The sequence below is a fragment of the Phaethon aethereus genome (genome assembly GCF_964289735.1).
Source record: "Phaethon aethereus genome assembly, chromosome: Z".
Classification (NCBI taxonomy): domain Eukaryota; kingdom Metazoa; phylum Chordata; class Aves; order Phaethontiformes; family Phaethontidae; genus Phaethon; species Phaethon aethereus.
In genome coordinates, this window is record NC_138577.1 from 70687859 (window position 1) to 70703834 (window position 15976).

Here is a 15976-nt window from a genome sequence, read left to right on the forward strand (position 1 = left end):
AAGATGCTCTTACAGATTTAGTTGTTCTGCTGTACCTACCTGTATACAGCAGAATGCAATAATCCTCATGCTGTTATCTTGTCACCTCTTTGGTTAGGCCTAACATTTTCCATTATATAACATCTAAATTTGCCAATCATCACTCAGGCTAGTTTCCCCTGGTGGATGTCTGGCTCTGTCAGCAAATGTCTGCCAAAGCACCTTAATTTCTCAGAGTAAGCTTAAAGAAAAAAAGCCTGTTCTGCCCATGTTAAAAAAAAAAATCTTTGTAATTATTTCACTGAAGAGTTGTAGTGCTTACATGTTAGAACTTCAAAAGCAGATTTGTCAACAGTTCAGAACATCAGAGGACTAAACATAACCAGCAAAAAGAAACAGGTTCCAGGAATATATCACAAGCTTTATATGAATGGCACTCAGTACTTCATACACTTCAATGCATTAAAGTTTCATCCTTTGTAGGCAGGCATCAATGGGAAAAAAAGATATGGTTTATTAAGGCAATGCACTGTGCACCTGTGTCTTTTCAGCCATATTAAGAACGCAGGACATTCTCAGAATTGCATGTACAATACTGTCTTTTGTGGCACGTCCAGTACCCAAGGCTTAATGCATGTGTGCAGAGATTTTGTTTAAAATATATATAGTATAAAGTGCATATCATGTGCTAGGCCCAATCACATGTACAAACAGCCATCAGAGCCTGCTTTCAAAATGATCCAATGACAAAACTGTTCCTTTCTATGAGTACGCTATTTCATTTTCATTTGTGCTGTTCTTGTAATGCCTTCCCGCCACTGTCCCCATGTCTCTCTGAAAATACCGAGAAAGAAAGGTCACACTCTTACAACTTACGACGAGTCTGATCTTCAACATCTACAAAATAAAACCAAAGTGCTCATTTTACAGGTACAGCCCCAAATTACAGGGACTAATGTCAATCTTACATTATGCAAGTGCTCTAAGCTTGTGACCCTCACTGGTGCATGCCTCACTTGTTTTGTAACATACAGCGCAATGCTTATTCTAACAGTTCAACCGGCATCAAGCAGTTCAAACCTCATCAGCAACCCTATATATCTTAAAATGTCTGTATTTTCCCCCTCAAATAGATCCATGAACCTCTGTATCTTAGACAACGTGGGTGTTCATGTCTCTGAACTCATATACTCATCTAAGTACTGCAAATAAGACTGGTAAGTGATCTAAGCACTTTTCCTGTGTTTTTCACAAAAATAAAATCTAACTATGCTGCTTTGTAAGTTAAGACTTCTATTGCTTCCCCCTACCTTCAGAGGCTCTCGAGCAGAAGGCTTATCCAAGGCTGGTACTATATCCACATAGCCTCCTGCAATAGCAACTTCTCCAGTCTCTTTGACCTGTGGTGGGAGAAAAAATTACATTAAGGATGTAACGTATGTGCAAAAATTCACAACAGAAGAGCAACCAAGGAGGCTTCCTTAATTTTTAAAATCAGACATGAAAAAAAGAGAAAACATAAAATTTCCAGAGTAAGAAAAAAACACCCCATAAATGCATTGTAGTCTTGAGGCAAGTTAGTATATTATGCTTTGCAAACAGCTCTTCAAACGAAGTAATTATTTGCTTCTTGAGAAATTATGCTGAAATATATTGTTGGTTTTCTGTTCAAAAAATGGTAGAAAAAGCTTATTTATCTGAAAATGTACCTTGTGTTATAAGATACTGTTAGTATTACTTCATAAATAGTTCTGAAAAAGACATTGTTCTAAAATGCTTTTCCTTGAGATAGATATGCAGCTGTCAAGAGTTCATCTAGACAGTTCTGCTATCTCCAGGTGCCTTACATGGCAACTTGTACTAGAAACAGTTTTTTAAACATTGTAGAACCAGAAAGATTACAAGAAGAAAGATGAAAAATACCAGAATTCCATTCTGTTTTAATTTCTTGAAATAGTTAAGTCAGAGAAGAAAATGGGTTTCATTTTGGCATTGTCTCTTTAAGGGGTCTGACAAACCATTCTGACTTATGTCAGCAAACAGAAGATGGCAAAATGATTCACTGACAATGCATATAGAGTTATATGATAAATACCCAAAGCAGAGGACTATCCAGCATCACAGACTACCTTATTGCACAGGTGAAATTAATACAGAAAGACTACATAATAATGATTAGTCAAATCATGCCTAGCAGCTTGTCACCCACTGCCACTGCTCTTCAGACAATGCTGAAAATGGATTTAAACCAGCGTATCACATTTACATGTCTACTTTTAGTTGGGTTTAACCAGAGTTTATTACAAGTACAAATATGGCTTTACTTCATACTAATCCAAGATGCAGTAAGAAACAGAATTCTGCACAATTTGTAACTGTTGAAACAAGGTGGTTTTCTATAATCTGTTTCTGTAGCAAAATCCCCCAAAACTCTAAATATTAGCAATGACTAAACCAAGCATAATAACACATCCAGCCTTTAAACATGACAAGACATCCCACTACATTTACAAATTCCAGAGGGCTTGGATGCATATCATGAATTCTGTTAGTTTACACTGTACATGCAAACCCTCAGAAGTAAATAACTGAAGTCTAGAAATTCTGTCAGGACTGGGTGGTAGTGCCTTTTAAATGTATCTATGCCATCTTCAACACAGTAATCAACAAAGCTCATTTGAGGCACCAGCTGTCTTGTTTATGACTAGTAACCAGTAATGGAGAGTTTGTACACAGTAGCCTCGATGTTGTTATCATTCCGAAATTCTATAGCTGCTAACACTCATCAGGTCTGCAAGCAAAATTTACCTCCTTCAGTCACCATTTATTCCACAAAGCTGTATTCCTGTGGAAACAGCAATCCTATGTCCTTTTGATGACCCTCCTCATTTGATTTAGCCTGCACAATCCTCCCTGCAGCTGCAACTACCCTGCTGCTGTACTCTCTAATCAACAGCTGGCTACAGCTTTACAGAGACGGGGTTGCAAAACTGCCAGCCAAAGCAATGTAGATTGCATCTGCATCAACCAACAAAAATACCAGTATCAAATGACAGTTTAAGAAGGTCACAGTGTCACAGGAAGCTACAACAGAAGCAATGAGAATTTACTTTTTGTCTCTACATGGAGTATTTTACTCTTAGCTTCCAGTAAGTATCCTATCAAGTGTAGGAGAGGATTACAGGATACCCCCACAAAATGCTAACAGCAATGCGAAAGAAAATGCAACAATGCAAAACCTGAATTTATAAAACTGTAAACTCTTTTATTGTAGGTACTATGTCCAACTGCTATGAAACTTCTATTTTTAAGTAAGTAGTTCTGTGTAGATGCAGCTCAAGTTTTTCTTAAAAGCTAAATTTGTAGAAGTTCACCTGCATCAGCTAACAGTCAGGAGTTGATTTAAGATAAACAAAAGCTAAAAAAAGATGCATACACAAGGTTATGATTAACTGCAGAAAGTAAGTACTAACTATGCTGACCACAGAATGACTGCTTTTTGCTCTTCCACAGTGGACAAACACAGAAAATACAATACAATGAGAAATTGCAATGAAATGAGTTCTCATATTATTTAATATGAAGAGTGCATTAAGTCCTATGAGTATGATGGTATTTTTATTGTAATCTTAGTGACACCATAAAATAAGTAAGAATATTTCATTCTATTAACTTAATTTCTTTACAAAACTTTCTTCAATGGTGTGCTTGATGAGCCACTTTTTTTGCTTCCCCTGATACCCCCAGTCTTTTAACCAACACATCATTTTCTAAAGCCCACAACAGTGTGTTCTGACCTTGGTCTGAAAATGGATTCTATTTCCTTCCTTCCACATTTCTGTTTGTAAAGTTTGACCTGGAAAGACTGGTTTTGCAAAGCGAACCTGAAAAAAAAAAGAAAAAGTGGGGTTATGAACAGATCTGTCATATGTACAGCTTAAAAGCATAGGTTCTACTGAAATGAGAAAAAACAAAGAGAAAAATCAGTCAACTAGCAATGTAGAAACCCTAAATATTAGAGTAAATGTACTAGATAGAGGCATTAAAATGCATGCAGCAATGAGTAAAAGTAATTGTGGCAGTTAAGACAGAGCAAAAACCTTTTCCTACCCTAAAGAATCTTTTTTGGCACTAAAACCAGAAAAATCAAGAAAATTAACTGCAAAGAATGAATACACAGACCTTGATCGCCTTGAATCTGTTCACATCATTATTTGCAAACTGCTTCAAAACGTTTCTAGCAGCAAATCCAAAGGAGCACAATCCATGAAGTATAGGCTTCTTAAATCCTATTTCAAAAAGTAACATTTTAGCATTTGTAACATTAGGAGTTTGCATGTTGCTTCTACATATATCTATATTTTATTCATAGTATTTTCCACCAATAATGTTCTCAATCCTTTTCTTTTTAACGTAATTTAACTCACTGAAAAAGTGTCTGTTACCATTTGTTTTATCTACTTTGAGGCAAAAGAAAGTGCTCACTGAGAACTGGCACTCCAATACTGCCTGTCCTATGTAAGACTCACAAGTAGAATTAGTCCCTGTCTATAGAGGTGACAAAATGAAAAATAAGGAGATTTGCTGTTTTAGTAGAAGTGCATAGGCATGCAGATACACAGTTACATGTAAGTATGCGTATCAAGGGTACGAGATAACGTAATGATTAAAAAGTGGTGATACTAAGATTATTTGATGCTTCCTATTTTTAATTCCTACTGTTAGTTGCCAAAAGTCTTCAAATATAGTGCACACTTCAGAATTAACTTGTCTTTACTTAGAAGTGGAAAAAACTCTGAAAAGATTTCAGGTATTTTGAATACATCTAACAAAAAAGAGAAGAAAAAAATTACAGCGTTTTGTTTATACTGACATTTCTGGTTACATTTCCTTTCACTTCTATGCTTTCGAGCAGGAGTTGAACTGTGGCAGAGGATAATCTTTATATTAGCGTGGAATCTTTTTCCAGTCCTGTCAAAGTCTGCCAAAGCAAACCTTTGAAAACTGGCCTGAGATTTGCTAAAGTGCAATGGTTCAGTTTTAAAGAAGCTGCTTGTACCGAGTATGTTCTGATTAACAGGTTGCTCTGACCTGACAGGACGTATGAACAGTAACTGATCACACTTGCAGCAGCCCATAGATTCAAGACAGGTCTGTCCAGCTTTGGCTCTGAAACCAGTTGCTTTGCCTGGAACTGATGTGCCACTCTCAGCTGCCAGAGTCTGTTTTTCCTGTGCTCTAACCAACTCTTCCTAGCATCTACACGGCATGAAAAGTTGTCCCAAGGGACAACAGCTGGGACAAAAAAGCAAAATCAAAAGCAAACAAACAAAAAGCAGGAGACATGAGAAAGTCTAGACTGCAGAGATTCAGAAGATGCCGAAGAAGAAACCACCTTCAAGACACAAAGCCACTAGGCCTCAATGCCGGCACACGGCCCAAAGGGAAGACAAGACTAGCAGGAGTAAGGAAGAGAAAGAGACATTTGGACTCATTAGATTAGGAGAGGAGACATGACAGAAGGACAGGCTAAAAGGAACATGAGTTTGTTTTCTCACTAAGTATTCCACTCTGATCATTCTGCCATTTGTTTCCCATAAAATATTTGAATATGCACACTTTTAATAGCACACTCTTTTTTTGTACATTGTGCACAGGCTATTTCTGAAAGCACAAAGATACTGTGCAGTCAATTTTAAAACAGATAACTGCTGTTATTATAACATCATCAGTATTCGGTATCTCTCATACAGAATGTTATAGTGACATTTCGCTCTTTAAGAGCTTAGCTCAATTCACCATGCAAGAACCAAAAAACACCACTATTTTCAGAACTCAGAAACAAATACATACAGTCCTAGTCTCTCCAGTATTTTCTTTATAAAACTAATGCATACTCAAAGAAAAATACATAAGGCAATCAAGTTACTTTTTATCTAGACTAAAATGAAAACAAAGTAAATGTTGCTTTCACTTTCTGCTATCTCAGAAATACTCACAAGCTACAAGAATAAAGGCACAACAATATAAACAGGTGTTTTCATATAGTGTATCTCCTCTAAAACACTATCCACAGGAAGACTTAACAATAATCCTGGAACGAGCTGAGAGCATTAGGCTCGAATGCTTGCTTCCAGTGCATGCTGGTGAGAGAAGTCAAAAAGGATATTTACAGAGATTATAGACAAGAAGCTGTGTGAATATGCCCAAAAAATAAAGCTTTTGTGTTACTAGAAAAAATAGTCATGGATTATCTCTACAGTCATTTTCTTCTTTGCTTGAAGCCACATTTAGTATAGGTATTTGAGTGGGAGATTGACACACTTCCAAAATCCAGTGCGGCAGTTTTCTGTTCAGACAAAGAGACTACCTCATCTACAGAGTTAATTTCATTTTTCACTGGTCTTTCTGTGAACAGGTAGAAGATTTCTACTTCTCTTCTTCTGTAAGTTTTTTTATAGGATTATCATCATTATTTTAAACACTGGGGTTTCAATTATAAACATGGATTTTTCTCCTCCAGCATCTTCAAGAGTAAATAGGTGATTCCATCTAAATATTTATCCAAAATCATCAGCTGAGTAAACAAATAGAATAGTTTAATAAACCAGGGAAATCTCTTCATAGACTGGTATTTGATTATCATTGTTTATTAACACAAATTTACATGGAAATATACAAACCAGAGTTAAACAAACAATTAGTATGCATTTATGAAAGGAGATGATTTGTGGAAGTATGTTAAATGCAATCTGAACAAGGAAGCATAGCTCTGCTCTATTTATCTTGGTAAAAACACCATACAATGATACTTCTATATCAACAAGAAGTCACCGGAAAACTGCAGACCAATTATTACAGAGCAGTATTTTCATGCAAAAATTATGATGATAGCATGCATATTCAGGAACATTTCTTAAGTAAATCAAAATGCTCTCTGCCTGGAGTAATCACACTATACTACTAGCAAAGGTTGAAAAGAACTCTGATAAATACCTTTACAACAGAAATTTAAGAAAACAGACCTTTTTTTAGTAATTAGATTTCTGCAAGAATCAGTTAATGTAGCCTATGGACTGTTGCTTTGTCACGTAGCATTACATAAATGAAGAAGCTACTGCACTAGTAAGAGATGCAGTTAAGCAGTTTTATAGGAAAGGGCTATCAAATCCCCTCTCTTCCACCCTACTGAGATTTATTGGGATTAGGAAGATTATGCAGAAGCACAAAAAATTCCACTGAGACCAATACAATCTCAAATTTATTGAGATGGAAAGAATTATCTATCAAAGCATTTCTAGAAGTTCTTCTGAAGCTTTTGATAGTCAATTATTTCTGCTTATGATATAGAGACTGTAAAGATGTGATAGTGGCAACAAATAAGCTCTAAAAGTAAAACAGGGTAGGAGGCAGGTTTCTACTGTAGGCAGAGTCCAAGCATCATTCCGCATTCCTAGCTACAGAAGCAATGCTTTAAAGTGAAGTGTCAACAGAACTGACGTGACTAAGAACAGCTATAAAAAAGCACTGTTTTTCCAGCTTGTTAAAGATGAACAGACTAAGTGAAAAAAAGATTAAAAATACATTTACATCACTCTTCATCCAAATACTAATACAATGGTATCCCTCAGCTCACCTCCAAGAGCAGCAAAACTTGGATCAACATGTAAAGGATTCCAATCCCCACTCAGACGATATAAGGCAGCCTGCAGAAACAGGAAAAAAAAAAAAAGGTGGTTCACTGTGCTTGGCAGAAACAAGCAGGAGTCGCTCAAAAACTTAGGATAGATTTACAAACTTATCACAGTCGATCCTACTAGTCCTTACATAACATACTCTACAACAAAGCAGGTAAAATTGAAATTAAATGTTATTGTGCACACAAACTGCCAAAGCTCCAGGGAAATGTGCCAAAAACTGTGTGGTCTTGGTACATAAGAAAATAATACAACTGCTTAATGGGAGAAAAAGCAACCTACTCTGCTGGCATACAGATCGAGCTTCACTAAAATTTGGCAATAGTGAAGTAATGAATTTTCTAGAATTAGAAATAGGTTCTTTAGCTTGAAGTGTAATTTTAAAGAGTCTTGTCCCATGATGGATTAATCCACAATTTTTTTTAAAATTACATATGAAAAAAAAATTTTTTAAACACATAGATTACCTTTTAATCTAAAAGCATTACCAATGCTTTTTCAACATTTGATTCATCTTATAGAGATCAGAAATATCCTTATCCTTCCCTTTGAAAAGTAACATGATTGACCAATTGCAATACACTTCTCTCTCAGCAGCTTCATGGGTAGCTGGTCCCAATATTAAAAACAGACAAAATCCCAAAGTAAAACACCAACCTTTCTAGAAGACTTTTGCTTCATGTTAAATATTCTCTTTCACTAGTAAGAAGTGGAGAAATGCAGATTGAGTGTATTGTGTATACTATAAATGTGAATAAACCCGAGACATGATGAAGAATATGGCTACAGTACTTCAGTTTTCTGTCTCTCTGTGTCCTTAGAATATTCATTATCAAATCTTCTATTTGCTGTATGTGTACAGTGGCCAGCAGTCCATGAGAGGCATGACAAGCCAACCTGTGCATCTCTCTGGACTAAAAACTTATTCGTGATCATCAGATTCCAGTGAACTCCAGTAACTAAATGATTCTGGAGTACTCTCCCAAAAGGACAGAGAGAATTGGTACATCACACTAACCAACACTAGTGAAGATTTCAAGAATTTAGTAGTTTTATATGATGGCACATACAAATTGAATATGAATTTAATTGGGAAGAGCTTTCAAATTGAAAACAAATTTTATTTTATTTGAGTACATTACTGGCCTTTGGAACCTCTTTATCACTACACATTTTCTCCAACCATTTTGGACTGGGTTTGTAAAAAAATGGTATGTATTTATCCAAACAACAAAAAAAACCCTTCCACTAAATGATGTTCGGAGGAAAGAAACTAACAGATTTCTCAAAGGGAAGGAAAAAAAAGAAAGATTCCCCACAGGAAATATTTTCTGATATATGTTTAACACTGTTTCTTCTATCAAATCTGAAGCAAAGGACAGTGTAACTAAAGAGGTTCTGAACTCATAATTTTAATCCATAACACATTTGTTTTATTTTTAATCTGTTAATATTCAGGTCCATTTCTTCAAGTATATAGAGCTTTCACACTAAGCTCTAATTCTCTCTTATTTGTCCTGGTAGCTGTCATTAATACAGCAAGTGTTTTGAATCTCATTTATGGTGGAATGTAGAACAGCTTGTCACCATTCCTCTATGTGAGAGTTGGATACATGAACTAAAAACAACAAGAAGAAAATCCTAAACTGCACCATAGCTTAAGCACGCAAATCTTAGAAAGGTAAGCACTAAGCTAATACTCCTCCATGGTTGCTTACATTTACTCTTTTTGAAACAATTTCCTTTTGAAAACAAAGATATATCAGTAAGGTTGGGTCACTGGATCTGAAATTTCTAACTGTAATTCTACTTTCACCCAAAACATATATTTATTACAACTTCTTTTTTTAATTATCTTCTAATTGATCCTATAAATTCTTAGGAAAATTAGTAAAGACTGGAAATTTCATACTAATGTAAGACTACAGTTCAGTTGTGTCTGAGTTTGACCTTCCAAATGGGACATACGAGAGCACAAATACTTTTCTGAAGGAATAGATAACATAAAATTAATCTTATAGCATGACCAAGAAGTAGAAATAGCTAAGGTATCTCAGCTGGTGAGAAGAATAAAGCCAAGATCTCCAAAAGGCAGTATCCTCCAGTGCCAGCACTCTAGCCAGCAATGTACAAGCCAAATCAAGTCCAAAAGAGCAAGCCAAGTGGACTGCCACAGAGGCCATTCTATAGGGGGCCCTCAAGGAGTGTGTAGTGAAACTCATGGCACTGGCTGAGGGTGGAACAGGAAGACAAACTGAGATAATGTAAATATTTACACTCTACTACACCACTAAGGCTGCTAGAGTGAAGTGATGAGTGGAAACAGACAGCTGGAAATGGGCTAACAACTACCATCCATGGAGAGCACCTGCTCCTTCACTTACTTCTCTCATCTCAATTCTCACACAAATAGAAGAAAAATGGGCAACTAAGAGTGCCACCCACACTCCCACACATAAAAAAAACCACAGCAGCAGGGTTTCAGAGAAGAACACACACATGCTGCTTTTCTGACTTGCTGTGTCTTCACTTGTTCTCACTCCTCCCTGAAGTAGTTGTTAAAACTGTTTTCACTGTCGTAAGGTAGAGATGAGCAGCTTTGATTTACCACTCGCTTCTTTGCTAAGAGCTGTCTAAGGCCTTGATGCCATCAATATCAAGGTTATCATACTATGAAAGAGGCTTTTAGTGAGGAACAGACCCTTAGTTCCTTTTTTAAAAAAATTAAAAACTGAAAATTTGACATGAGTTGCTTTTGGCAGAATTCTACAAATTAGAGTATCACCCATTACTGAAGTTTTCTTTCAAGAGAGTCTAAAATCTAGCAGCAAATGGCCACCCTTGAGAACTAGAAAATAAAAATTGCCAGATGTTAAATAATTAAATTAAATAATTAAACTACTTTTTAACTAAGTTAAAATTCTAAGGTCTCACTTTCGTTCTTCCATTAATTTGAATTTTTACAAAAGCTGTCAGGAGGCTATTTTCTGTTGTTTTATTTCATTATTGTTAAATTTTAATTCAAACTAAATAACATTCAGTTATAATACTGGACAATTCTATTTATGTACAATAAAAAAGACATCGTAGTGTTTTAAGCTCAAATCTCAACTTAAATTTAGCTATGCAGCTGTTTCTTACTAAAGCTGTAGTAAGAACTAGTCATTTATTTGGGGTGATAACAAGCACTGCTTGGGACACAATACTTCTACTAAATGCTTTTCAAAATCAATGTAGTAAAAAATACTTGTGCTTTGCTAACAAAATAAATGTTCCGAGAATTAAATGTGATCAATGTATTCAACTAAAAGTCTGACACATGAATACGGGAGATGATACTTCTCTTTTTGTACTTTCAACAACTAGAGAGGCACTGGTCACACCTAGAAAACAGACAGGCTGAACTGAATAAAACATTTACATGAGCAGGTTACTCCAGATTCAGTGCAGCCAAGTCAGGTCTGCCAACAAACTTCTTTTCGTTTACCACAGTCTTTGGTATCACTTCATGATATAAATTGCATTACATTCCACATGAGAACAGAATTGTTTTAAAGCCTTGTTGGCTCTACTTTCTATATTCCTTGAAGAGTGACATTTCCTGAAGTCCTGAGTGAGAGCATTTAAAAAAAAAAAAAAAAGTGATGCATCCTTGGAGGATGACAAGAGTCAATTGATGTGGGGCATTAGATTGAAGTCAGTCATAATATAGTTAGATTGTTCTCCAATTAATAACACAAACTGTCAAGTCTCATTTCCTAACAATTTAGGAGTTCTGCCAGACTGCAAAAGAAAAGGCGACATCCAACCTGTCTATGCCAATTTTTCAGTCTTGCCTGCAGACTGCAATAAAGGTCAGGGGTAAAGCTAACGAGAAAGGAAGTTAACTATCCATATTCCCTTCTAACTAAGGAGAAAGAGAGCTCTGCCCGATTATCTTACCATGTATATGTGTCTATACATATACAAGTACATATGTGTGTGTACATGTATTGTATACTTCATCGTAAACAGCTTATTTCAGTAAGAGTAAGCAGACAAGAAATCTCATGAAGAAAAAACAGCGACAAATCTAATGTACATATTTCAGTGAGTCTGATTTACACTAAGAACAATGAATGTTTCCAGTTAAACTGGCAATGTTGATGCTTCAAGACCTCAAATTTAGCACAGTATGTAAGTAATTCACTGCACTTAAAAATAAGCAGCTGCTCTCTGATTATCTGAGATCCTCATTTGCCATATCTTCTTTTTTAATTAATTATCTGTTAGGGTAAGGATTGATACTAGGAAAGAGCAATTAGTAGAACCAAGACATAGAAAGATAAAAGGGTTTATTTGTTCCTCCAGATAACCAACTATTTTTCTGAAAGTAGGCGTATGTGGAAAATAAATGAAACAGACAGTGTAAGAGGCTCGTAATAGTTTCCAACACCTAAATATATTTTTGTGGAAATCAGGATCACACATGATTCTGCTTTTTAACAAGACTGTAGTTAAGAAATACAAGTGTACAGTTTCCTGGACCACCTTAGGCTTGCAATTATATGTTCTTAGTGGTCTGGACTATCCAAACACTACCTTATTCCCTACATACCTTTGACTCCCTCAAGAATAAGAATTACTAAAATGTTCAACTAAAATACCTTCACATACACAGCTATAAACAGGAACAGGTGTAATAGGCATAAAATGTAACTATATCTTTTCTTCTTCTTCACCCCACATTATTCATGTCTGTACTGTTTATCCCTACCACATATTTTTCAAATTTAAAATCACCTTATATATTCTGGCACTTCATAGAACATAGAACATTAGTTTGTTTTCAGTAGCATGGTAAATATACAAGAAGCCTTTCCTTTAACAGTGCCTCTCTTAATCAAAAAGAACAAACCACTTTGGTCTGAGGAACTTCAAATGGAGTAACACTTTTTATATCCTTTACTAAGACATGCATCGATAAGGGAAGGAAACAAACTCTTGGTAATGAAGAGCACCTTGTTTAAATGAAATGACTGCCAGTACCTTTTCTTTTTTATCATCTTACCACATGAAATTCTAGTATAATCCAAGCCCTCAACTAATTCTCAAAATTGCCATGATAGAAAATTATATTCTGAGCTTCCCAAGAGGAATACAAACAGGAGGGTGTATGTGTGTGCACGCTCGTGTGTCTGTATAGATCTTGAAATCAGCAACATAACATATAATGAACTTTTAAAGTAATAACTATTACAAACACTCATTCACTATACAATTTATAGGGTTCTCTGCATACTGAAGTCTCTAGACAAATTAGGAAAACGTTATCAAATCCTTGCAATGGCTTCATATCCCTTTGTTTTGCTTATATCATCCTTTGTTGTTAAGCACTTTTTTCTGGCATGCTCTCCATACCTGTGAACATATTGCAGCACTTCATTTTCTCTATCATGAAACAAATTATTTATGCTACAAACACACAAAAAAAAAAATCACCTGAGGCTCTCCGGAGACTCTCTGGTGCTATTCTCTGAAGTTAATTTAAATTTACATGTTTTCAGGCAACGCTGTACTACAATCTTTACAAAGCAGGACATAAAAACCACAATTTGTCCTGTAACCATCCATGCACATGTTTTCATCATCTTCTCACTCACATGACTTTATTGCACTCACTCAAAAAATTACCTTAACTCAAAACATCCACCTTCCTATAACTTTTTTCTTCTAATCTGTTTAAAATAAGCATAAAATCTTTCCATGGAAACAAACATAAAACGGAAATAACAAATTTTTTTTTCCATATAATGTTATCAATTACTTATTCTATCTATGCATATCCTCTCTAAAAACACACACAAATATTTACATGTGCTGAAAATGAAAATACAGATGAAATCTGTGTAGAATAAAAGATGACTTTCCAGAGGTAAGTATCTGCATCCTAATTACACAGAAACTTGTAAGGGTCTTATCACACCATCCTCAAAGTAAAGCACTGACTCATAGTACTGAGCCTGTTGACAACAGGCAGAAAACATTTTAGAGTACATTTTAGTTTAATAATTCATTAGGCTGTTAAACGTTTCCCATGCACCTCTTTACTTCCAAGATGTCTTTTTAATAAGAGTTTATTGCAAAGTCCACTTTTTTACAGCAAACTAGATTTGTGCATAATTGTCTTCACAATTGTTTCCAGTTACATTAAGAACTGCAGTCTTAGCTGAACTTGACACAGTAAAATATTAAACTCAGGTAGCTAGAGGACAGCAGTATCTGGAAGAGGACTGCAGGACTGAGAATGACTCAGTAAGGGAAGGACAATCCTGCAGTCTTAGTCACAGGATGCTGATGACACTACTTGATACATGGCAGGTGCCAACTATTTCCTCCTCTTCCAGAGAAAACAGAAAAGAACTGTATTTCAGGGAAAAAAAAACAAACCACCAAAAAGCAGCAATTTCTTCACACCCTGCCAGTCAATGCTTGATCTATATCTAGAACAGAAGGCTTTACATACTTTCTATATTCTATTCTGATCAGATTAGTCTAGGTGTGAATTTACTGAATCTCTCTAAGAATCTCTGAATGGGTAAAAGAATCACTATATTCCCTAAATTGGCTTTTTTTTGGTGCTGTTTCCTGTATCACATTCTCAAAACTCACCATCAGATGCTATATGCCACTCCTTTAAACACTCTCTACAATTAAAATGCCTCGAAAGTTTATAAACATCCTTGCTTTATAGACTGGAAACCATAAGGCAGCAGAAGAGGTCGTAATTGTCAGCAGCACAAACCAATTCCAGCTGGCCAATTAAACATTTGAAGGCCTAATTCTTCAAAGCACATCATGTTTTTGAAGTACACTGTACAAGTTCAGAACAGAGCTTCTATGAATTTCAATTTCAGCCCGTGATGCTCAGACACTCTCCTTCTAGTCCAACTCTCAAATTCCATTGTCTCATCCTCTCCTATGAGCCACTGATTAAGGAGCAGCCATGTCTGAGTGCTTTGGGAAATCTGGGTAACAGTTGCCCACAGACCATAAGAAATTTACAGAAAAAGCAAAGAAAATCCATTCTCGAAGAACTGCAGCTCCAACCAGTCACTAACCACGAGATCATTTTGCTCTCATTACTCAGAACACAACTTCTTGCAACAAACAACATAGGAAAAATGACTTTGCCATCTCAGCTCATGCCTTGAGCCCTGTCTTTGCCTGGAAGGCGTTCTTGAACAAGAGGGAACAAACACTCCATTTATGCCTGCATGACTGAAAACTGTATCATAAAGCATTGCATACAAAGGGGATTAAGACTACAAAGAAAGCAAGCTTTATCTGGAATTTTTATCTTTTTAGAGACTCTGCAATATTTAAAACATTACTGTAGTTTTCCAAATGAAAGCAATTTAAAAATGAAAGGATATCAAAAAGCTGTTCCTCAAACAGACCACTATCAGTCTCAGCTTCATCAGCTTTAACAAGGAATTTAAAAATTGTTGAAAGCAAGGATAGCCATTTTTCCTGACCCTGGAAACCAAAGAGCATAATTATCATGTGTTTGAGATACCCAAGTTGCATGGAAAAGTAGCTCTGGCAGAAATTCACATGTGCTAGCTCACATGACACTGCTTTGCACAGACTTATAAAAGGCATCGTTGCATGTACACAGCTGGTCCCAAAGCATGGTAGGCGGAGACACTCTGTTTTTCAAAATCTACCTAAATGGTCTTTTCTACCTCTTTGTCTATTTCTCCCTATCAAGGTAAGTAACAAACAGACAGTGTCAGAATTTAAAGTAGGAGAATGCTTTAGTTAAATACATGATACTGTTGCAAGCAAAGAGAATTTTTCAACTGGCAACTATTTCTTAAAATTATTAAATGAGCTGACATTAGCAAAAAGGGAGAGCAGAATGGAGATTCTGCAAATGGAGAGCAGAATAAACTCTCCATAATCCAGGAGCAAGCAGTTAACTACCTGCTACACCATCTCGACACCCACAAGTCTATGGGGCCGGATGGGATCACCCAAGAGTACTGAGGGAGCTGGTGGAGGAGCTTGCCAAGCCACTCTCCATCATTTATCAGCAGTCCTGGTTAACAGGGGAAGTCCCAGATTGACTGGAGGCTCAACAATGTGATGCCCATGTACAAGAAGGGCTGGAAGGAGGAACCCAGGAATCACAGGCCTGTTAGCCTGACCTTGGTATCTGGGAAGACTATGGAGCGGTTCCTCTTGAAAGGCGCTCACAGGGCATGTGCAGGACAACCAAGGGATCAGGCCTAGCCAGCATGGGTTCATGAGAGGCA

The 15976-nt window shown here is 36.3% G+C and overlaps 1 protein-coding gene across 1 annotated transcript in view; it reads right to left on the reverse strand.

Annotated features, from left to right (window-relative positions):
- Nucleotides 1–15976, reverse strand: part of HSD17B4 (hydroxysteroid 17-beta dehydrogenase 4) — a gene marked incomplete at both ends in the record, with an annotated part of 68089 nt that overhangs the window by 10806 nt on the left and 41307 nt on the right. Inside the window, 5 exons of the mRNA XM_082013660.1 lie at nt 856–876; nt 1290–1379; nt 3777–3863; nt 4162–4268; nt 7616–7685. Of these exons, the coding sequence (XP_081869786.1) occupies nt 856–876; nt 1290–1379; nt 3777–3863; nt 4162–4268; nt 7616–7685 (375 nt within the window). The remainder of the gene's footprint in view (nt 1–855; nt 877–1289; nt 1380–3776; nt 3864–4161; nt 4269–7615; nt 7686–15976) is intronic.